The sequence below is a fragment of the Amblyomma mixtum genome, chromosome 1 (assembly GCF_055824585.1).
Source record: "Amblyomma mixtum isolate Tamu chromosome 1, ASM5582458v1, whole genome shotgun sequence".
Taxonomy (NCBI): Eukaryota; Metazoa; Arthropoda; class Arachnida; order Ixodida; family Ixodidae; genus Amblyomma; species Amblyomma mixtum.
The window spans coordinates 290310141-290334998 of NC_143012.1; the positions used below are offsets into that span (position 1 = coordinate 290310141).

The following is a 24858-nucleotide window of genomic DNA, read 5'->3' on the forward strand; positions in this document are numbered from 1 at the left end:
ACTTCTAAGGAGCCATCGATTACCTCGTTTCCGGCTTGCCTGCCGCGCTAATGTCAATTTCGTGGTCTTGATGTCATTGTCATTATTTCCCCTTATAAATGCTTCGCTTTAATCAGCTTCATAATCTTTAACTGAATCTTCATAGAAGACTGTGCTTTTCAGACCAAAATTGTGAGCGGTTACTGGCCTAAGCATATATAAAATATTTCATCTAATAAATGTAGATATAAATAAATATTTCGTCTTATTACGATTGGTCCTTCTTAGGCGGTCGTACCTGATTGCGTGTTATGATCCTCTCATATATTACACGCGCTGCAATGGCTAAGTGGCGATGGCGATCAGCTGCTGAGCGTTAAGTCACGGCAACGAATCCTATCCGTGGCGGCCGCGTTTCGATCTACATGAAATGCGAAAACGACCGTGCGCAATGCTATGTCAGCCGACGCTCAAGAACCGCTAGAGGCTGAAAATGTGGAGCTGTCCACCACGGCTTCTTTCATGGCACACGTGTCGGAAGAACAAACCCCCACAAATTCGATCGCTACGCCGTTCTTAATTCACCCCACTCCTGATGTAATCGTCATCTCGGTGAAACTAAATTTCCAGGCCTTGAATTTATTGACTCCGCTGAAAGAGGCGCGGGAGGGGGAAGGTCGACGACGACGAAGACGAAGGAGCCAGAGCGGGAAGAGCCGAGCAGCAACAAGCAGCTTCGCTGCAGCAGCAGGAGTGCACCAGTGTCGTCGGCAGGACGGAGCAGAGCACGGGGCATGCCCCTGCTACCGGCGGCTCGGGACCATGAGTGCGGCGACGGCGGCGGCGCGGCGTGGCGCAAACACGAGGGAGGCTGCGCCTGTGGCAGTGCGGCGGCTCCGTGCCGCCGGCGAAGAGCTGCCGGGTCACGCCTTTGCAGCCAGCAGCGGGGGACTATCGGGGGCGCTCATGTCCCTCGTCATCCTCGCTCTCTTCCTCATCTTCATCGTGACCATGACAGCGCGGTACCTGCGCGCCGCCCAACCAGCCGCGGTAAGTGTTCCACCCCGTCGCCTGGATCACCGTCCTCGATGCCAGCATTGACCTTACATGGTGGTGGCAAAGGTTGTTCTGTCGTGAGGTGCCCTTCTGGGTCGTGAATATTACTTCTGCCGCTGTAGGCGGAAAACTCTACATGCAGTATTCGTTGTTCTCATAGCCGAATAAGTCGAAAATGGTGATTTTCCCAACCATACTCCAGGGGATCAAAACTGAGCCTGCTCCCTGAAACGGCGCACATGGCTACACCCTGGACGGCGACGTAGGGAAGTAGAGATGCCGACAGCATTAGAGCTCATGTCATAAGCAAAATCCGCCATCCGTTGTTACGAAATTCACTCGTGTCGCAAGAGGGCACGTGACCTTGTGAAGTCATCCCAACCTGCCCTGATGGGCCACCCTGTCTGGTCGAGAAGGTCACGTGGCCCCATGACGGCACCACAGCCTGCCCACCGTGGCAGGTGGCAATTAATGATTGGTGGAGACAGGTCGCGCAATCTTTTGGAGGCGTCAGAACATGCCCACCCGGTTGCCCACCGGGGCCTTCCGCTGTCAAGAAATTATCTCATTGGTCGAGTCAAAGGGACAACGTCACAAGGTCACGTGACCCCAGAAGAAGCATGATGTCACAAGGTCTCTCGTCCCCGAAAGGAACCAATCACAGGGCGCTACCCAGTGGTATCAAGTTAAAAAGATAGGTTTCAGAGAAGCATGATGTCACAAGGTCTCTCGTCCCCGAAAAAAACCAATCACAGGGCGCTACCCAGTGGTATCAAGTTAAAAAGATAGGTTTCAGATAATCGAGTGTGACATCTAATGCCGTCCCATTAGTTTTTAGGGCGGTCAGCTGCGCTTAGACCTTGCATAGGGGCGTCCTTCAAAGCAAATTGTCTGCATTTTGAACCAGAATGAAATTCGCTAGGCTTTATATAACAGAGCTTTAGGGTCCTCTCATATCGTTTTGGTTAGGTTTCGTAATTGTGCAGTCCGACCAATAAGCATACGGCGTCTTTAATCAAGAAAAGATTTTATGCATTTGGCTCTTATGTTTATAATACTTTTTTCTATACCGCCAGCTGCTAGTATATCCTATATTATGGCTAGACAACTCTTAACTGCATCCTCAGTTTGCGCTTCAGGTGCTTCAGCAGCTGGAGGGCGTGTCTTGGCTAGGGGTATGTGGTGTTAATACCCAGTGGTCGTTCGTTGTGTTCTCTTGAAAACACGCCGGTCAGTATGCTCTCTCGCCCCCATCTAATATATACGATTTGTTTTGGAAGACTGCGTCTTTTCTTGGCAGGAATTTGCTCGTGAGCTCATTACTACACTTCTCCTCTATAGATGTTTCTAGAATCTGCTGCAATTAATTAAAACGCGTTTCTGACAAGCACGGATTACCTCCTACTTGGAGGTTACCAACAGGGACATTAATCTCTTTGTCCATGAATAATCACTTCCTGTCGGGGCGCTGAAACTGTATTCGCACCGTCCCGCGGCGCTCAGCATTGGAGGGGGCATCAGTTACAGCCGGCGTCGTCGCTTTGGCGGACGCGGTTGTTGCGACGCGCGTCTTTTCTTTCAATCTTTCCTCTCACATCTTTCATCTCTCTTCTGTCTGCACGTGGCAGCGAGTGTGGCTCAGCCCGAGCCAGTGGTCAGGCCCGTGCACTTTCTCTTTCATCCTTCCTACAGTCCCAACAGCAACAACAACAGCATAGCATTGTTTGTATCGCAGTACACAAGTTCGCGTTGTTCGCGAAGGGAACTGGGGTGCACCGGTTGCGCGCGCGTCTGAAATACCTGTGGACTTCTTTTTTTTTTTTCTCGAAATAGACTAAGGCAGGCTGCCCTTTATGCGAAAACAACACGCAGGGCTCGTCCTTCTCGCATATGAGTGATTACAATGTCAAAAAACGGCTGACGTCCTCCTTATCCGCAACTGTCATGGCACCACCAAACGCTGGCAAAGCTTGGAAATTTATTGTGGCGTATTTTGTCCGCAAACGTGCGCGCTTTTACACAGCTGAAAAGATTTTCAAAATTCAAAATCAATACACAAGGCTTGCAAAATGCATCTGTCTTCAGAGAACTTCGCGTTCGTGGTCGAAAACATGTTACGGGCCCCTCCAGGTCTCCAAACCGATGCCCCATGGCAAACAGAAGCTTACGCAACACTGAAAGCGAAACATATCGTTCTGCAGCCGTTGCGCAGAGAAAATTCACATCGGATAAAGATGCAGACACTTAGAGAATCGGGTAATTCTCGTATTACGGCATATTAGAACTTTACACATGCACTGTCACGCGCTGAAAACCGGCATATTTCACAAGGACTTCGAATGTTAGCCCCTTCAGGAGAGTTGCGATCTGAGTCAGTTAGTACTTGGTCTTGAATAAATAAACCAGTCTGTCGTACGTCTTTTGACTGGTTTATTTCTTTATATCAGCCCCTTCATTCACGCCTTATGATCCTATTGAGGGAAAGCTTTCGCAATTCACACAAACAAATTCACTCCTCTCGAACAATTAATTATACAATTTTTCTCGTGTCACATCTCCTCTACATCATTGTACACTGTTTACAAGTTATCCATTCTAATTCGTTTCAGTCATTTCTGTAAGAAGAAATTAATTTTTCTTACTTTACGGGTTTTTAAAACGATGGCGCGTAAAAAGCAGGCGAACAGATACGCATACGTTCCGGAACAGCACCGGCGCATGATGGAAACGCGAAGACATCTGTATTAAAAACGGTTCCTTGCTTTAACTTTGCATTTCTGGTCCATAGCCTATTGCGAAAGGCTTAAAATGTCAATATCCCAGCAGTAAGCGAAGCCGACATTTAAGGGGGGAGTTGAGGAAGGGGTGAGAAGCTTGCTCAATAGCAACCACCAACTGACCTCAGTTCGTAATCCAACGCCTCTGATTGCAGACGCCTACTACCTCAAGTATGTGCCTGCTAGCATAGGCACCTATTTCGGTTAGTTGATGCCAAGTGACATAAGTACCAAGCGCTAAAATTGACCAACTTATTTTAGCGCTCATAGACTCAAGGGCTCTAAGGTGCGTAGAACGGAAGGCTCTGCTCTTACATCAGTCGAAGCTGCAGTCCCTGAAAGTGGGCAGTGTCACCCATCTGTCTTGCTGTAGGCCGGCTGAAGCTTAGCGAAACGCTGAGCTACGCTATCCACTCCGTAACCACGGAGCCACCGCGGTGGCCCCGCACTGGAAGAGAAATATAATTGAAGCACTCAGACTTAGCCCTTCCTGCACCCAACCCCAGGTAGGCGATGCGAAAAGTGAGAGTCTTAGTGCTCTGGTTTACTTGCTCTGTGTGAACAAGCTCTCAGTAGGGGGTTATTTGTGAAAAAAGAAAAAAGAAGTGAGGCATTCGGAAAGCAGGGAGAAGGATTGCCTGAGTTGGGAATCGCGGGCTCAGCGAGAAGTATGACTGCATTAAAGTATGACTCCTTTAATCAAGCATCATCAGAAGGTTGAGAAAGCTAACGATGGTCGACGCCCACTTGTCTGCTCATGCCTGTCGGGTCGTGCACGCAGAGATTCCTCAATCGATTGGAGAGAGGTGGGCCGTTGGCTCGCGTGTCAATAGACTCAACGTCGTCTTCGCTTCGAAAGGGTAGAAACACCTCGCATAGCGAGCAAGGAAGAAACCGATAAACAGCCTAGCAGGCCTTATGGCTTCCTTTACGTCTCCAAAGAAGATGAATATATATAAATGGGACACGTCCGCTACCTAAAAACACAGTGCAAAAGCTGATAGAAAAATGAAAACAACGCAAAGACTAGCAGCACTTTCTTCTCTTTTCTTTTTCAAGTTGCATAAATATCTTTGGGCGGCACATGCTTATTTGTATTTTCCTTCATCGTTAACTGCCATTTCAAAAGAAATATATTTCAAGGTGGGCATTTTTTTATTCAAACTCGTATCGGGCTCTTCAGAGAATAAACGAAATACAATGGACCGCGGAAAATAAACAGCTGACGTTTATCGATCGAGCGCTTTAAGGTACGCAGGTGTGAAAGGCGAGTGATTTTCAATGACCCGTTTCTGATTTATGGATAAAAAATACTTCGAAAGAAGAGGGCGTGAAATCGTTTGATTTCTACGTGAGACGATGCCGAGGGCTTCGGAGCATGGCGCTTATCTTGAATTTTTACGCAAGCTGCGCTCCGGCGTTTGCATGCAGCATATATTACGGAGAACCCACAGTTCGCCGTCCCATGGAGGGTAATGGCTTACTACAAAAGACAGCTATCATGAAATGGCACGATCGTCGCCAAGCCTTCAAACACACACCCACACCCTGTCGACTTAAACAATACGATCTTTTGCAAGGTCTGTGCTTTTCCTAGTGTTTCACGACTGCTAGCACATTTTTGCTAGCTTTTTGCGTGTAGCTATACTCATAGTAAAAAAAAATCCTACTTTAATTTTTTGTCTTTGCGGCAACATTTTGATTAAAAGTATCTACTTTAATTTTTGTCTTTGCGGCAACATTCTGATTTAAACTATCTGGAACATTGTTTTTTGTGTAACGAACCAAGGTATATTCAAAGAAGCAAATGCTTTGCCCTTCATGGCGAACAGAAAGGGCTACGTCTAGGAGTATCCCAACAGACTATTAAGCACAGAAAAGCACGAACGCTCAGTAACTGCGCGCTAATGATGAAGCTATATTTTGTTAGCACCCGAAATGTCTAGCGAACATATGCAAGACATGCCCTGCTTAGACTGACAAAGAAAGAGTTAAAGGCAACAACACGATCGCTTAAGCGCAACCGCTCGCTTCACCTTACGTGTGGTCGCCTATAACTAGACCTGTATTTGTCAATCGAAGAAGCGCACGTCTTGCATATGATTAGGTTCAGGCTAGCCCAATCTCAAGCAGTTCTATCTAGCGAATTCACAAATCCCATGTGCAGAGTTTTCATTACTGACAATGAAATAAAGGTGGAGCCATCTAAATCATAACTATTTAATAAATAACATAAACGCGCAACCTGAACTAAACTTCCCTCTGCTCTCACATTTCGTTCGCTTTGCAGCGGTAGGTTTGGACAACACACAGAGAGAGAACGCTTCGGCACGGCGCTTAAGTTTACCCTCGGTTTTTAGATTATGAAATTTGATTCAGCGGTAAAACATTCACTGCCTAGCAGACGGCTGATTTTCTCCTTCGGTTACGTATAATAGCATTCACTTCCGCGCCTCACACAAATTGCGTAAGCGGCGTGCCATCGTCCTGATATGGCTTCATCTAAAACAGCGCCACTGTACGGAGGCATGGCCCATCTTTTTACTTAGCTCTGCCCCGAGAGAAGAAGATCGCTGAACGTTCCCTCGTGCACCAGTTTTATTATATAAGCATTCAAATCTCTGCGGTGAGCGCCGTATGCTGAATATGGATGCACTGCAGTCTGCCGACTTCACGACGCGTTCTGGATCTTAACATACAGCGAGGGTGCGAAGGCTGTGGGAACGAAAGAATGAGCCTTAAAACGCAATGTATGAGACAAATTTTGGGGGAGAATAAAAAACGCCTTGAAAAAACAGATGAACCTCGCGTTGAGAGAAAGGGGTGGAGAGGTTGGGGGGGGGGGGGGGGGGGTGCTGCGGAGAGCAGTAACTGGCTTTACCGCTACAGAGTTTTGCTTTCGGAGTTATGAGAAGGTAATCTATGGATGAAAGGGAGATTTTTCTGCAATGATCAATCATTATTCACCAATTATCAATGAGATACATACTTGTTTTCGTATTATTGTAGTTCTGCTCTATGTGAATACTTCCCACAATGATTTTTTTTTCTCAGTTGACTTTTTATTTCGAGCTGAACGTACTCTTACACTGCACACATTTGTGCACGTAACCTAGACCACCGTCCTCTGCGAGGACGATGGTCTGGCTTCAATAGTTGATTGGCTTGTTGAGAACCAGGTAGCCCACCGAAAGTAATATACATATTAGGTTTCAGAATTTCTAAAACACGATTACACTCGGCGCTGTGCACCAACAAGTTTTTTCCTGCATATCGATAAAATACACGCGGCATAGAAATGTTTGCAGGCAAACAACCCCTCCAGTTCACGTAACACGTTGGAATAGCCAAAATTCCTTGGGCCACAGCACCGATAGTAACTGTGTTTTTTTTTTAAATTCTAACAGCTGATATGAATATTACTTGCGGCGGGCTACATGCCTCTCAATAATTAAGGGCTACATGCCTCTCAGTAATTAAGGATCCTAAGAGTTATAGTGAAAATGTTAACTATTCGATATAAATTAACCAGCCTCCTAGTTATCACGTTTTAGCTGCGTTCTGAGGACAATGTTGGGCCGAAAAAGTACTCTTCTAACTCAAAAATCCTATTTTTAACAATTGTGTAAAGTGTCAGGTGAAACATCCTTATAAACGAAAACAAGTCAGCTAAAATTGCGCGCTACTAATCGACTGCCCGTTTAGAAATAGCTCGAAGGCTACTTCGTGGCGCTCACTCCATCTGCCATGTTCATACGACCTCGCTGTCAATTGCCCGTGACATCAAATGCAAGAACAGCCATTCAGGAATTTTTTGCGACATAACCATACGCGAGCCGTTCCCCTTACAGAACTCTGCGATACTTCATATCTTCTCTCTATATTTTTTAATCCGAAAGTCTGAAGCACAATCGCTGTTTGGAGGAACGAATGGCGAGGAAGTGTTACATGCGACAAGCCCGGCTCGCAAAAAACTGCTATTCGCTAACTGGTTTTCCATGTTTTAGAGAGCACATTTTATCACAGGTCAATGACTACGCCACAAATATGGTGAATACTGCCGTCGGTGAAATTACAGAAGCTTGCATCGCGGACACGAAAGTGCAGTGGCGACAACTGCTGTGAATGGGTGCAGATTGCGCTACATTCTAGATTAACATAATTATATTTGGGAATGCGATAACTTGCTAAAATTTGATTTATTTTATACTTTCCGGCAGTTTGCAACCGTACATAGGCACTTTTTAACGCGATAGCGTTATAGGGCCCGTTCTCCAGAAAATCTGGTGTCGGCGTTGTCGGCGTCGTGAGCGAAAAACACGAGCATGGCTACGGCAGGTAATCAGCAGAGAGCAAGCTAGGAAGCAGGTGGGCCACCTGGGTCACGTGACTTTGCGGCTTCATCGCAACCTGCGCACTGGATAGTGAGCAAGATGTCCACCCCGGCACGAGGCAGTTAAATATTGGTCGCTCGGGAAGAGTAACCACGCTCGCACAAGGCCCACCGCTGGGAGCAGCTGCCATCGCTTAACCGCTGAACCACTGAGCCAGGAGGGGTGTATGAGGACTCCCAGGGATCTGTAAATGTAGAGTGGAGAATGACCTTCTGCATATATGGGAATCCACCCATTACGCCATCGCGTCATACCATTGAGTCGGAGCTTGTGTGTCCCTTCCACGTTTTTAAAAATTTTTATTTGATTATTAGATGAATGCCTCCTGCAAGTGGCCAATATATCACTTTTGTTCAGAGGAGTACATAGTGCAACAGCCGAATATCTCGATAATGGCGAGAGGCAATCTGCACGAGAGGGGCCGAGTAGGCGCCCACTTGACAATACATAGGCTGCTTTAACTGGGAGATCGGAATATGCTTCCACTGATTATTTGCGGTGAAGCGCTTGGGAAATGGCAATTGGCTTCCTTGGATGATTTGCGTCAAAGCGCCTGTAACTAGCAGCGTCTTCATCTCTCAACGGTAACAGGTTAGGTTAGGTCCGTGTGCCAGCGTGGGTGTGTGCATGTGCTTGTGTGTAGCGGGGGACGGGGGGGGGGGGGGGGGGCTTTTGGCAGCGGGGTCAAATACAATTACTTTTTATCTTTCGATTTGCTGCAACTAACTACGTGTGTGCAATCAGCAGCTGCTTTGCTTGAAATGTTCCATAAAAAGCTTATCACTGAGTTAGTGAGATTACGTTGCTTCAATCGGTCATAAATAACTGAAGCCCCTTGTTGCCGGCATATAGTAGAATGGTGGCTGAAGCACAGAATGTTACTTCGCTGTAGAGTTGTACACACTGAGAAGTGGAAAGAAGTTCAATCGTACAGACGACTATGGTCTGGCTTACATGCATGTGTGCGTGCTGTGTAAGAGAACGCGCATTTCTAAAAAAAAAGTCAAATAAAAAAATATTGTGGGAATTAATCTTTGGGAGCTAAACAACAATAAGAGAAACACAATTATGCCTCTCATTGATAATTGGTGAGTAATGATTGCTTATATGACAACAAAATTCTTCCTTTCCTAATGTTTTTACGCTCACATAATTCTAAAAGCAGAAAGCTGTAGCGGAAAACCCAGACACACCTCTCTGTATCTCCCACCCCAGCTGACCCTCTCAGCACGTGGTTCGTCTGTTTTTTCAATGCAGTTTTTTTTCTCCTCTAAAATTTGTCTCAAACATCATGTTTTCAAGCTCTTTCTTTCGCTCCGTCACCCTTCGCTCCTCACTCTACGTTAACTCCCAAAAGGCGTTGGAAGTCGGCAGATTGCATCGCATCGATATTGAGCACATGGTGCTCAACGCAGATATTTGACTGCTTATACAATAAATCTGGTTCAAGAGTCAACGCTCAGCGTTCTTTTTCTCTCTAAGTAATAAGACGTGTCGTGCCTCCGTACAGTGGTGCCGTTACAGATGAAGCCATACTAGGACGACCGCACTCTGCTTACACAATATGCTCCACGTGCGGAATTGAGTGTCATATACATTCCATAAGCTGTCTGCTAGGGCGAGAATATTTTATCGCTGAGTTCAAATTTCAAGCGCCGTGTCGAAGCACTCTCTTTTTGCGTGTTGTTCAAACCAACACGTTGCGAGCCGAACGAAATGCCGAACGAAATATATATATATATATATATATATATATATATAGAAGAAGGGGTCACAACCTTGCAATTATCTTAATTTAATACCGACAGTTTCGGACGGAGGACCGTCCTTCCTCAGGGTATACACAAGAATGAACACAGTTTCTCATTTTCTACGCAGCGTGCGCAAAGGGTGAGGTGAAACCACTCTCTCCCGTTAGTGGAAAGGGACGCAAAGTCAGTATAAGCCGCAAGTGCTCCAGTCCATTTAGGGGGAAGAGGGTGACGGTTGCGAAGGACAGGGAGGGGGAAAAACATATATGCACAAAAATATAAAAATAAAGGAAGCAAAAGTAACGTTAAAAAATAAAAATAAATATAGGAAGGCAACGGCGGAGGCTTGGGTAACAAAGCTATAGAAATAGATAGGGAGGGAACTAGTTGCTTCTCAGAAGGAATGTTTCGAGAGAAGCTCCCTTCGGTGTGGGTGGTGAACCCAGCAGAATTAACACAAACAATATTCTAACAAGGAAAGTACAAAGCAAAACCACAAATAAAACAAAAAAAGAAACACAAAAAGAAGAAAGAAACAAGCGCACGCATGCATGTGTACAGTGTATAACATCACAGAACGGACCGCTCCCCAGCGGTGCAGGTGTTTTGGACCGTTGTAACGTGAGTTACGAGTCAGCCACAACATTTAGAGCTGTTTAAGACAAGCCCGTTATCGCCACGGCGGAAGCGCGGCGCCGCGGTCGAGGGAGGCAGGGCGGCCGGCCAGACGCCGTGCGGGAACCCGATCCCGCAGCCGAGTGCCGCGGCGTCCGACCCACAGTAGGCCATTCCCTTCGTGCTTTTCGTCGCGTAGGCATTCGAGTACAGACTGGTTTTTCAAAAGAAGGGGCCGAAAGGACGGGTGAGAAGGAACCTAAAGAGTAAGTACGTTCAGAAAAAAAAAATTAAGAAAAGTAAGAATGGGGACGTGGGACCCCGCAGAGTGCAGGCTTCATGGAAGAGGAGGGATTCCAGACGTTCAAATTGTTCTAGCTAGTTAGGCTTTTGAGGAAGGTAAAATTGCCCAAGTTTTCATTAATTCCATGTGTTAGTGTCCGAAATTTGTGTATGAAATACGACTCTCTTTGTTCTCTTTGGCGACTTGTTTGGAAACCGGATTGGAGAAGGATGACGTGAATGTTTTGGAATGCATGCTGGGGCAGGCACAGGTGCTTAGAAAAAGGAAGATTTGGCAGCGCGTGAGTATGGGCCTTGTGGTTGTTAAAACGCAACCTGAACGGTGTTTCCGTTTGACCGATGTATTACACACACTGCAGTGTAGCATATACACTACGTTCGCGCTGTCGCAATTCAGGGTTTCCCTAATCCTGAAGGTGAAATCGGAGAATGTTCCTTTAGCGATGGTTGTAGTCTGCATATGACTGCAAACCTTGCAACGTGGCTTACGGCACGGTTGACATCCAGGACTCGGGTTGGAGTTGGGCGTTGTTTTGGACTTAACTAAAATGTCCCTCAGGTTCCTACTGCGCCGGTATACTGCTCTTGGTGGTTGTTTAAAAATGAGAGACAAGTGACTGCTTTGCTGGATAATATTAAAATGTTTTGATAGGATACTATTAACACGTGGAATGTTAGATGAATGCGTGAGAATAAGGTTGCTTGGCCTTTCACTATCCCGCGATTGTGGGGAATTTATTATTTTATTCCTGTCTAAACCACGAGCTTTCAGGATAGCGTCATCGACGATGGACGCTGGATCCAGCGTCCACTCACGCGCTGCCAAATCTTCCTTTTTCTAAGCACCTGTGCCTGCCCCAGCATGCATTCCAAAACATTCACGTCATCCTTCTCCAATCCGGTTTCCAAACAAGTCGCCAAAGAGAACAAAGAGAGTCGTATTTCATACACAAATTTCGGACACTAACACATGGAATTAATGAAAGCTTGGGCAATTTTACCTTCCTCAAAAGCCTAACTAGCTAGAACAATTTGAACGTCTGGAATCCCTCCTCTTCCATGAAGCCTGCACTCTGCGGGGTCCCACGTCCCCATTCTTACTTTTCTTAATTTTTTTTTCTGAACGTACTTACTCTTTAGGTTCCTTCTCACCCGTCCTTTCGGCCCCTTCTTTTGAAAAACCAGTCTGTACTCGAATGCCTACGCGACGAAAAGCACGAAGGGAATGGCCTACTGTGGGTCGGACGCCGCGGCACTCGGCTGCGGGATCGGGTTCCCGCACGGCGTCTGGCCGGCCGCCCTGCCTCCCTCGACCGCGGCGCCGCGCTTCCGCCGTGGCGATAACGGGCTTGTCTTAAACAGCTCTAAATGTTGTGGCTGACTCGTAACTCACGTTACAACGGTCCAAAACACCTGCACCGCTGGGGAGCGGTCCGTTCTGTGATGTTATACACTGTACACATGCATGCGTGCGCTTGTTTCTTTCTTCTTTTTGTGTTTCTTTTTTTGTTTTATTTGTGGTTTTGCTTTGTACTTTCCTTGTTAGAATATTGTTTGTGTTAATTCTGCTGGGTTCACCACCCACACCGAAGGGAGCTTCTCTCGAAACATTCCTTCTGAGAAGCAACTAGTTCCCTCCCTATCTATTTCTATAGCTTTGTTACCCAAGCCTCCGCCGTTGCCTTCCTATATTTATTTTTATTTTTTAATGTTACTTTTGCTTCCTTTATTTTTATATTTTTGTGCATATATGTTTTTCCCCCTTCCCTGTCCTTCGCAACCGTCACCCTCTTCCCCCTAAATGGACTGGAGCACTTGCGGCTTATACTGACTTTGCGTCCCTTTCCACTAACGGGAGAGAGTGGTTTCACCTCACCCTTTGCGCACGCTGCGTAGAAAATGAGAAACTGTGTTCATTCTTGTGTATACCCTGAGGAAGGACGGTCCTCCGTCCGAAACTGTCGGTATTAAATTAAGATAATTGCAAGGTTGTGACCCCTTCTTCTACAAGTCTTCCTGGCCCATTGAACGACAAGACCTCCTGAAATTATATATATATATATATATATATATATATATATATATATATTGCAATGAAGAAGGCAGAGCGCCAGCACCAACGACGACGAAGCGATTTGTGCGTCCTCCGATTCCGGCGGCCGCGCGCGTGGAGAGCTCGAGCTCGCTCTTTGTTCTGTTCTGGTGCCGCCGCTACTCGAACAGCCTGTGCCATCGTTTCGCTGCCAGTCCTTCGAACTTGCCAATAAACCCCTCTTCATTTGGTGGAGCGTGCGGGTTCGCCTAGTACACTACCAACGTGGAGCTCCGCAGCCGCACAAATCCGATGGCGACGACCAACGAAAGCCAGCAGCCAGCAGTCCCATCGCAGCCCGTCATTTGCTCCGGTGCCGTCCGGCAGAGAGACCCCGTCGTTTTCAACGGACACTGCGACCAGGATGTCGAGGATTGGCTGGCTTCGTATGAGCGGGTGAGCCGTCACAACAACTGGGATGACCGCATGAAACTAAACAACGTAATATTTTACCTGAGCGACGTCGCGAATCTCTGGTTTCGCAATCACGAGGCTGATATTCCAACATGGGCTACTTTCAAGACAACGTTTGCCGAAGTTTTTGGCCGTCCCGCCGTGCGTAAACTTCGCGCTGAACAATGCTTGCGCGCTCGTGTTCAGTGTGCGGGTGAACGTTTCACCGCCTACATCGAAGATGTGGTCGATCTATGCAAGCGTGTCGACCCGTCTATGCTTGAGGCCGACAAGATCAACCATATTATGAAGGGCATCGACGACGACGCTTTCCATATGCTGGTGGCCAAAAGTCCCACAACCGTCGCCTCCGTGTACAACCTGTGCCAGAGCTTCGATGAGTTGCGCAAGCAGCGACTTAACGCTCGTCGCCCGCCCGCACCTGCAGAGTCCATCTCCGGCCTGGCCGTCAATAGTGACCTTTTGGATCACATCAAAGACTTCGTGCGTCATGAGGTGGCCCGGCAGCTTTCGCTCCTCTCTGGCGCGCACTCTACGCCCCACACCCTGACCCCTGAGATACGGCAGACCATAGCACAGGAGGTCGCCGATGCGCTTCCCGTTCGTCGGTAGCCGGCTCCGGCTCCACTGGCTCCTGAAGTCAACCTCCTCTCGATGCAGACCACCCCCGTCGCTGCACCTTTGAGCTACGGCACTCCTATTGCTACCGCCGCCTGAACAAAATTACGCGCAAGGACGTCTACCCGCTACCACGTATTGACGACGCCCTCGACTGTTTGCAAGGCGCCGAGTTCTTCTCTTCCTTGGATCTCCGATCCGGCTATTGGCAAGTGCCCATGGCTGAGTCTGACCGCCCGAAAACCGGTTTCGTCACACCTGACGGCCTTTATGAGTTTACCGTCATGCCATTCGGACTCTGCAATGCTCCCGCTACGTTTGAGAGAATGATGGACAATATCTTGCGTGGACTTAAGTGGAATATTTGCCTATGCTACCTAGACGATGTTGTCGTTTTTTCGCCCGATTTTCCGACTCATCTCACGCGGTTGCACAAGGTACTGACCTGTCTCACCGGCGCCGGTCTCCAACTGAACCTAAAGAAATGCCGATTTGGCGCCCGCCAGCTGACCATACTCGGCCACGTTGTCTCCAAGGATGGCGTCCTGCCCGATCCAGAGAAGCTACGTGCTGTCACGCACTTTCCCAAGCCGACTTCTGTTAAAGAGCTGCGAAGCTTCGTGGGCCTGTGCTCGTATTTCCGCCGTTTTGTGCGCAACTTCGCCTCTATCATTGCGCCGCTTACAAAGCTTTTGAATGGTCCCACCAAGCTATCTGCTTGGAACTCAACCTGCGACGATGCTTTCAATACGCTCCGTCGTCTTCTGACTTCACCACCGATCCTTCGCCATTACGATCCCAGCGCGCCTACTGAGCTCCACACCGACGCCAGCGGCATCGGCCTCGGGGCAGTCCTTGCGCAGCGTAAACCGGGCTTTTCCGAATACGTTGTTGCTTACGCCAGCCGTGCACTCACCAAAGCGGAAGCCAATTACACTGTTACAGAAAAGGAGTGCCTCGCCATAGTGTGGGCGTTAACAAAATTTCGTCCCTACTTATACGGCCGCCCCCTGGACGTTGTTACTGATCACCATGCCCTCTGCTGGTTGGCTACACTGAAAGACCCTTCTGGACGCCTCGGCCGCTGGGCCCTTCGTCTGCAGGAATATGACATTAACGTTGTGTATCGGTCGGGCCGCAAACATTCGACGCTGACGCCTTGTCGCGCTCACCTTTGCCATCTCCTGCGCCCGCTTCGTCCATATCCGACTCGACGCTGGCCGCTCTCACCGCCACGGACCTCCCTTTCGAACAACGACGAGACCCATGGATTTCTTCACTCCTCGACCTCCTCAGCGCACCGTCTACGGCATCGTTCCCTCGGTCACTTCGTCGTCAAGCTTGCCATTTCACAATTCGAGACTCTCTACTGTATCGCCGCAACTATCGCCCGGATGGCCGCAAATGGCTCTTGGTCATCCCTCGCCACCTTCGCTCTGATAGTAAGGTGGAAAGTTGGGCGAGTTGAATCTTATTCATGATGAAGTTTAGCGCCAAAAACGAGGACAAAGAAGGAGTGAAGACACAACACGAGCGCTCGTGTTGTGTCTTCACTCCTTCTTTGTCCTCGTTTTTGGCGCTAAACTTCATCATGAATTCGCTCTGATGTTTGTATGCATCACCATGCCGACCCACAATGTGCACATGCTGGATTGCTGAAAACCTACGAGCGTCTGCGTCAGCGATACTACTGGCGCGGAATGTACACTTTCGTCCGCCGCTATATACGCTCGTGCACTGCCTGTCAGCAGCGGAAATCACCTCCTCGTCTTTCCGCCGGCCCGTTACAGCCATTTCCTTGCCCAGCTCGTCCCTTCGATCGCGTGGGCATCGACCTGTATGGTCCGCTCCCGTGCACGCCTGCCGGGAATCGCTGGATTATCGTAGCCGTGGACCACCTCACAAGATACGCGGAGACGGCCGCCCTGCCCTCGGCTACTGCTCGCGACGTCGCATCCTTTTTCCTTCATCACTTCGTCCTACGCCACGGGGCCCCTCGGGAACTACTCAGCGATCGCGGCCGCGTTTTCTTATCCGAAGTCGTTCACGAGGTTCTGGATGCGTGCCACACCGTTCATCGCACGACCACCGCCTATCATCCCCAAACGAACGGCCTCACTGAAAGATTCAACCGGACTCTTGGTGACATGCTCGCCATGTATATTTCCTCTGACGCCACTAATTGGGATCAAGTCCTACCATTCGTAACTTATGCATACAATACTGCTTCCCAGGCCACCACCGGATTTTCCCCTTACTTTCTTTTATACGGCCGTGAACCTTCCTGTTTTCTGGATACTATCCTTCCTTACAACCCCGACAGTTCTGAATGCACCTTTTTCTCCGACGCTGCCCGTCATGCCGAGCAGTGCCGCCAGCTGGCTCGCTCGTTGACATCCGCCACTCAAAGCCTCCGCAAATATGAGACTGACCAAGGCAAGCCCACCCATGACTTTCCAACTGACTCGCTCGCCTGGCTGTCTGTACTGGCTGCATCCAAGTTTGCGGCTAAGTACCTCGGTCCCTACCGTGTCGTGCAGCGCACTTCACCTGTGAACTACACAGTCGAACCGGTCACGCCTTCCTCGGACCACCGCCGTCGCGGCCGCGAAATTGTTCACGTGAGCCGGCTAAAACCCTACTACGACCCCATCGTCACCTGCTCGCCCTGAGTCGCCAGGATGGCTCCCTGTTTTCGCCGGGGCAGTTGCAATGAAGAAGGCAGAGCGCCAGCACCAACGACGACGAAGCGATTTGTGCGTCCTCCGATTCCGGCGGCCGCGCGCGTGGAGAGCTCGAGCTCGCTCTTGGTTCTGTTCTGGTGCCGCCGCTACTCGAACAGCCTGTGCCATCGTTTCGCTGCCAGTCCTTCGAACTTGCCAATAAACCCCTTTTCAATATATATATATATATATATATATATATATATATATATATATATATATATATATATATATATATATATATATATATATATATGTTGTGATGAGAGCATGAATTACTTGATGCTTACAGAACACAGTTCAGACCTTTGGTTGGCTGCAGTACCTAATGAGCAATTTCACAAAAAGTATTAGACAACTTTATGCACTTCGTGCGTCTGGATCTCCTTTTATCTAAAGTCATTGATTTCCATGCCCCCCCGCCCCCCCCCCCCCCCCCCCCCCCCGTCCGTCCGTGCATGTCAGATTTTATTGAAGCTTCGCGTGAAAGGTAAAGGCACGCACAAATGAACGAAGCAATGATTAGATACTAAGTGTAAAAATATACCTAAATGTTAGTTACCTTCGTCGTCGTCATCCTAATTCAGCGTAATGGAGGAGAAATGTCATACCAGAAATTTTTATAAAACTAGGCTTCTTTAGTTGGAAGAGCGCTCTTTTCGGAATATCAGTGTCGGTGGTGTAGCGCATCAGAATACGGCTAAAAGATGGCAGATAGGTTGCGAGAGCATGAAATACTTCTCTGCTTAAAGGAGTATATAGCGAAGTATACGCTTTTTTAAAGGAGACATATTTATTTGACCCGACGTTTCGTTCGGAAGACCGATCTTTTTCGCTCTTGAGAAAGATCGGACAGCCTTGTGGCGGGCCACACAATAAGAACACTAACAGTGACAGTTAAACAGCCAGCTATTCACTATTAGTTAACCAGCCTACTACCCAGCACGTCTTAAGCCTGTTTCACATGCATGCGAAAATGCTAGCGAATCCTTCAGCTGCGACGCTCAAACCTTTTTTTGAGTCGCCGAGGCTCCCAGCGCAAGGTTATAACAAGTTGGAAATTTTCTCTGCACCACGCCGCTCAATCACTCAGTCGCCTGCATGTGAACCAGCTTTTAGCCGTATTCTGATGCGCTACACCTCCGACACTGATATGCCGAAAAGAGCGCTCTTCTAATTAAAGAAGCCTTGTTTTATGAATGCCTGGCATGACATTTCTTCTTCATTACGCTGAATATGGACGACGGCGAAGGTAATTAACATTTAGTTATATTTTTACGCTTAACATCTAATCACTGCTCCGTTCATTTGTGCGTGCCTTTACCTTTGACCCGAAGCTTCAATAAAATCTGACATGCACGGGCGGGGGGTGCATGCAAGCCGATGACTTTAGATAAAAGGAGATCCAGACGGACAAAGTGCACGAAAGTTGTCAAATACTCATTGTGAAATCGCTCATTAGGTACTGCAGCCAACCAAAGGTCCTAACGGGGCTCCTCGTTAAACTACTCGTGACTGCATTTACGGTGCTCTGTAGGCATGGAAAATCTTATGCCTTTGTGGTTCAGTCTCTGAGCAGCGATGGCGTAAAAGAACTCTCAATCCCTGATCCGACGACCCCTCCCAAGACGTGCTAGTGTTCTGGTTAAATTCGAGAAAAACTCCACGACACCTAATAATGAAAAAAATCACAGGTCAGTTGCGTATTTATAACACGAACCATTCAGTGTTAGCTCGCTTATGATCGCGAAGAAATGGAGGCAAATTAGAGTTAATATATTAGATTTGATCAGTGCATCCGCCTAGTATTCGGAAAGTTTCGAGCTCCTGTGTCGGGGGTGCATTTTAGTCCATGAGTGCCCACCAGTGGGTTTGAGAACGCCGACGCCAATGCCTTAGAAGTGAGGAAAGGGCTAAGAACAGGTAATCCTCTATCACCACTAGGCCACCGCAGCGGAGTCTTAGGGGCTAAGGTTCTCGTAGCTACGAGATGAACTTTTGTCGGTGAGTGCCCGGCGGTGCGCTGAGCGGGTGACGACGCCGGAGACGCATTTCTGTAGAACGAGCTAGAGCTAACAATGCCAACTGTCAACGCGAACAGGTCTGGCCGAATTTCTGGTTAGTTAGTGAGCTTCTTATTATTGCGAAATCAATACTAGTTGCACGTTCAGCCCGTCGCGCAGCGAGGCCGGTAGCTACCAAGTTAGCATATTGGATTGGATTGGATTGGATTGGATTGAATTGGATTGTATAACCGATGCATCACCACAAGTCTAACCACAAGCACCACCACCAGCTATACTACCAGCTGAACCATGGCGTAGCTACGGATATTGCTTTCGCAATTACCGGGCTTAACCAAGCTAAGCCACAGCCATTTTTGCTTCTGATAATACTTCTCGGGTTTCTAAAGGTGAGCACGTCGCGTGGAAATGCACTACGGTCTATGGTTGGGAGACGGTTGGTACTCGACTAATAAAGAACTAACATGCAACCACGCACGCAGAACAGCAAATATGAAACAGTGAACTCATAACGCAGCAGGTTATTAAACACGCCCTCCATTTTTGTCTTCCACGCTATTTTGGGCTCTTGATTCCTCTCCGGAAGTACGGACAAGCACCTCTTGATGATGAACGCAGCTAATGAATTGCTACGATAGGTCATGACATAATGTAGGCAACTTATTTTCGGCAAGCTCTGTATTTCGCAAATACCGTTTAAGGTAGTTTTCGAAAATTTCCTGGGCACTAAATTTCATGAAGCAGCAGTGAGAGGCCGCTATTCTCCATCTCTACAAGTTCCTCGCGGAGGAGTGGAAGCTACTAAAGCGAGGCGAACATTGGTCTTGGGGAAAGGAAAAGACCCACTTCTCGGAGGGCGCCTCAACCACGGCGAGAAGGAAGGGAACTGAAGGGAGTAGTGTAAGAAGTTGTTACCCCGATGTATAAGCTCTGGCACGGGTTTTGAATTAAATGTCTGAGTTAGCGCAAATTCTGGCTTGAAGCGTTCATCCCTATTAAATACACATTCAATACGTGGACAACATAACCTCATTAAATTGTTTTCAGCAATTTTAGTTGGACATCTTGCTAAATTATTCACAGGTAAATTTTCGCGATAAACACGCAAATTAAGGCCTCGAAAAAATTAAATCAATTAGAGTACGCAATCATAAACAGCCGCGGTGGCTCAGTGGCTATGGCGCTGTGCCAAAGACGCGGGTTCGATCCGGGCCGCGGCGGTCGCATTTCGATGGAGGGGAAATTCTAGAGGCCCGTGTACTGTGCGATGTCAGTGCACGTTAAAAAACCCCAGGTTGTCGAAATTTCCGGAGCCCTTCACTACGGCGTCACTCATAGCCCGAGTCGCTTTGGGACGTTAAACCCTCATAAACCATAAACCAATATGCAATCATAATGTAAGGCGAGGGCGAGTTGCTTCATGAGCAGCGCTCGTCTGTGCGTTCTTCCTCTGTTTTAACTACAGCACTTAACGTATTTTCACAGTTTGGTCTGAGTTTACAAAAAAATAAATAGAAAACTGCGCCCCTCTAACTTTAAATGGCTCACACTTATGCACTTTTCGCTGCTGTGGGTCAAACTATAGATGAAGCCACTGTAATACTGAAGCAAGGGTGGCAGGGGGGCCGCGATAAAGCGAGACTGGCGGGTGTCACGCAGGTTGCGATGGGCACGGCCTCCAGCCGGAACCTCACGGGGTTCGACAACGGCACCGATCACGCCGAGAAGGAGCGGCAGGCGAAGGAAGCGGAGAACCTGACGCTCCTCGAGCCGCCTCCGCCCAGCAACCGAAGCAGCTAGCGAAGCCGCTGGCGTCCGTGCTCGAAGGACTGCACAGGGGCTTCGATTGGCTCGCTGCCTACATCGTCGCTCACGTTCGCAAGAAGCCACATGTTGATTGACGCCCTGCGCGACACAGTGCGGCGGGTGCAGGAACCGTAACACCGCCGACAGACGGTGGCGTCTCTCCTCGCTTTCTTTTTTGTTTTCATTTTTCTTTTCCTACTGACACTGCAGGATTCGTGCCTGCTTTTCCCTGTTGAGTGTTTGCTTGAGAATAATGTGGTTTCACACTGTTTACCATGTTCATTCTTCAATTGCTAGTGTCTTTTTTTTGTAAGCGCTGAAGTGTCGACTTCATTTAAAAGACGCAAAAAATTCACCTCAGTGAGGTATTTCGGTACTTTGCTCGTGTTCCGAGGACAGGCTTCAGCGGCACCTCACACAGCGCCCACTGGTGGTGTACGCCAAGCATGTGCCCATGAGCCAGCCACCGGCACTAGAACTTTTGAGAAGAAAAGAAGAAAAAAAAAATGCCGATTCTCGGGATTATTCCCGTGCTGTCACACTGCATAGATAAAAGTGAGATAGATAAGTGTAGATCTTGAGTCGTTTCCCCGAGTTACTTACTAAACAAGAAAAAAGCAAGGTGAAACTAATTAACCGGCAGAGGAAATATCCGCTTGAAGACGATCCGCATGAATAAGAAGTAGGAAATCACTTATGCCTGGTTTGTGGCGGATCCCGATGCGAGGTATTTAACTTCGATTTTAAGATTGCAATCTCTTAAAGTCTGTGTCAGTCGTCGTAGCACCTTTAGACTTCAAAGCGAAAGCTGTATGGAGATCATTCGCCGAAATCATGATGTCGTTGTTGATGTCGAAATCATGATGCACACCGTACCACACTGCAAGCATGCTCGGTGAATGCTTACTGCACCCGGATAAACATCGTGAAAGCCGCGCACCCGACACCGCACCCTCCCATCCTCCCTGTCTATTCCTATCACACCGGACACTCTTCTAGCATAGATAGATGAGCCGCCGTGCATGATGCACAGTAGCACATGTGAAACATGGTCTGCGCTGCCGCGTTGCCTGCCCTACAACTAGAGCCTCACATACCGTACAGGGTCGTCCACTCTTAGTTAGAATGCGCTAGCGCATGGCCATGCTCTTTGGAGGGTCACTGCGGCCGAAACTGCTGCGCATCGAAGCGAAGCGGCAGATGACCTGAAGCACCACGTCCAGGTACACCTTCTCCTGCGCCACTTTGCTGCGATGAGCGACTGTGTCGCATGCGGTGGCCCTCTTGAAGAGTGCGGCCATGCCCTAGCGCATTCTAACTAAGAGTGGACGAGCCGGTACATATACCCACAGTTGCTTAAAACTTCAACTGGCAGCGGCATTTCGCTCCTTCCCCCCTTCCTTCTACGATCTACTGCTCAAATTCGCATTTCCACAAACGGAAACATCTAGTGAATTTTCTTCCGTCACCTCCCGTGTTTGTTCTGTCAAGGTTGTAGTTATTCACATACAAATTGCTCAACCCGCAAGCCACCGCAGTGATTAAAGAACCGTGAGGATATGAAATTCCATCCGAATTTAGTTTTTAGTAATTATCTATATACGGTTCTTTCTTGTACGTTGACGTTCGTACGGCAGCAAAAGACGCATATATTGAACAGCAAATTGCATTTAAGAATTTTCTCGCCACTCGGTTCAAACTCGCAATGTTTGAAGCGAAGAGGACTCAGTGATCCCCGATTTAACTGCATGATGGTGTAGCCTGACGTCTACGATCCGCCCCCCAAAAAACTGCTCGCCTCCGTGCAATTTCCTTGCGAAATCAGGCGGCGATACCGACTCTTGTAACTCATTTATTTCTATTTTCTACCTGATAAAACCTCCGTTATCTATAAAAGTATTGTCGTTGTCGTTAGAAGGCGATGATCTATTAATACAGGCCAGCATCAATTTGTTTCCGATTCACCTTTTCAAAGATTTCTTAAATACACTCAGCCTTTCACTGCATGTCTCATCGTAGGGGTTGGCTAAAGGCTACAACAATGTGCCAATGCTGCACGGAGTTGGCCATTTTAATGTGGAAATTTTTCAGGGTCTTTAGGTAGCCCGATTTTGTAAGCTCACTGCACCGCATCAGTTCTTTTTCCCAATTAAAGTCAAAAATAAACACAGCGTACGCCAGTCTCTTCAGTGTCTGCTCTTTTCCGAGGATAAGAAACAAACGCGCTTTAACCTTTAACAGAGAGGAAGAAGACAAACTCATGACCGCAAATCAAACTACACAAAAAACGTCGCTGCGTCGAGGAAACAGCTCAGTCTTTTACCTTTCGGCATTGCTAGAAACAGGGTATGCAATTGCATCTTCACAGTGTGCGAGAAATACTTTATTCGAGTGTCCCTCTGTAAATGCTGAGCAGTACGTGGAGCTAAAGTGATGATAACACGGACACTGTTCGTAAGAAAGGAAATACAAATGCGACTAGCCAGTGCGCTTGTCATAACAGAGTGGTGGAACTGCAGATTAGATTTCATATTAGCCTGCATTCCTTCATAATTATTCCCAAGCAGCTATTATTATCGTTGAACTACGGGAGCAATCGCTCATTAGTGATCAGTAATTGCTCACTGCTGTCACCGATGTTTCCTTTGGGGTTTCCTTGTGATCTAATTCTGCTAAATGCTATTATGCCCTGATCCTCTTATGAGCACTGTCTGACAGAAAAAGTGGCCCAGATGCGTGGGCGGCATAGGAGGACGCAGTCCGAACACTAAGTAAGTGTCAAATGCGGACTCGCTCTTCCCGCCTCAGAGTGTAGAGAAGGGTTGGCTTCGGGCACTCGAACGTAGTGTGCCCGAGGCGAGCCCCTTTCGGTGTGGCACCTCTACGGTCTTGCGGCTCTAAGAGCAAGTGCACGTCGGTGGAGGCTCTCGTCCCTTGGGCTTCGTCCACTCCAGCAGCGTGGTGCTCTTAATTTCCTCTGGCACGGGTGTAGCAGAGCCAAGCGTCCACCACACAGACAAAACAGGCAACATTCGACGCGTTCGCAGAAAGCCTCTGTTCCTTTATATACGCCTTATTTGCGCGATCGTCTATGGCTGCTGAACTGCGCAAACACGCTAACGGGCGAAAAACAAGGAGGCACCTGGACAACCGCTGACTCTAAACGAATCTTTGCAAGGAAAGCTATATCGTTAACCCGATCTCTTTAAATGGCCGGATAAAACCGGCATCGCTGCGACAGATGCTCAATGCGGTTGCCAACAACCACCGAAACACCAAACACAGAATTAGGTCACAAGGGCATGTGCGACTCTCAGCCAACACCAGGGGAAAAAATGCCAACACCTACATCAATCAAGAACGGCTCGTGTGGTCTAGGTAATCAATCTATACGCTTCTTGCAGAGCTGTGGAAGCCTGGCAGAGGCACGTACCGGTCGCGACTCTTGTCTTTATTTTGTGCCGGTTTGAGTAGCACAAGCACTAGCACCCTAATTTTGTTAATGCTGTTTCAATAGTTGCGGCCAACTGTATTGCGCATGCGAGGCACCACGGTTTTTTTTTTGTTGTTGTTGTTGGCATCTTAGCTATACGAGCTGTGTACACGTACTTTTCGCAGCAATAATTTGTTTAGTTTAGACGCAGCGTTTGTTCAGTAGCTGGAATGTTCTTCTTACCTTCACTTGTTTGCGCGACTTAGTCGTTCTAATTTATCAACAACACTGTGCTCGCAGTACAGCTGTGGTGTATGTGCCTGAAGGCACAAGAATGAAAACTCTACATCGTTTTGGTGAATAGAATTGCACCCGTGGCAGCTATGGAAGCGGGTTTCGTCCAATAAAAAGCACTTTCTCGGCTATTTCTAGAACATCTGCTGTCATGATATAAATAGGGTTAAAGCCGTATAGTTTTCCGCATCTTAAGCTCTGCAGAAAGCGGGATTCAGTGCGAGCACACTTCAATGTGGCAGACAAGAAGCAAGTAGATTCATTTGCATTTTAACACGCGCTCAAAAACTTTTCAGTACCACTGAGCACATGTAACAGTTCCACCAACACACAGAGACACATTTGGAGACAGAGAGACGAGTGCTTTAATTTAATGTAACAATTTCCTAAGCAATTCAATCATGCTTTTCCAATAAAGCGATCATGACCTAAACGTATGAGAAAGACATTGGCGGCACAATTTACCCTGGTTCTCAGCATGATATTGAGCTGGAGTCTGAAATTCATCTCGTGCACGTGGGCCGTTTAATATACATCTGTCTCCTGCGGGCCCGTCAGAGAAAAGGAAAGAAAAAAATT

General features: G+C 47.9%; 1 protein-coding gene across 1 annotated transcript; it reads left to right on the plus strand.

Moving 5' to 3' along the window:
* Positions 1 to 801: 801 nt before the first annotated feature.
* Positions 802 to 20546, plus strand: LOC149372015 (uncharacterized). Its single transcript, XM_089585586.1, has 2 exons — positions 802 to 1029; positions 20406 to 20546. The coding sequence occupies exons 1-2, from the start codon at positions 802 to 804 to the stop codon at positions 20544 to 20546; spliced, it is 369 nt and encodes a 122-aa protein (XP_089441712.1).
* The last annotated feature ends 4312 nt before the right edge of the window (positions 20547 to 24858 follow it).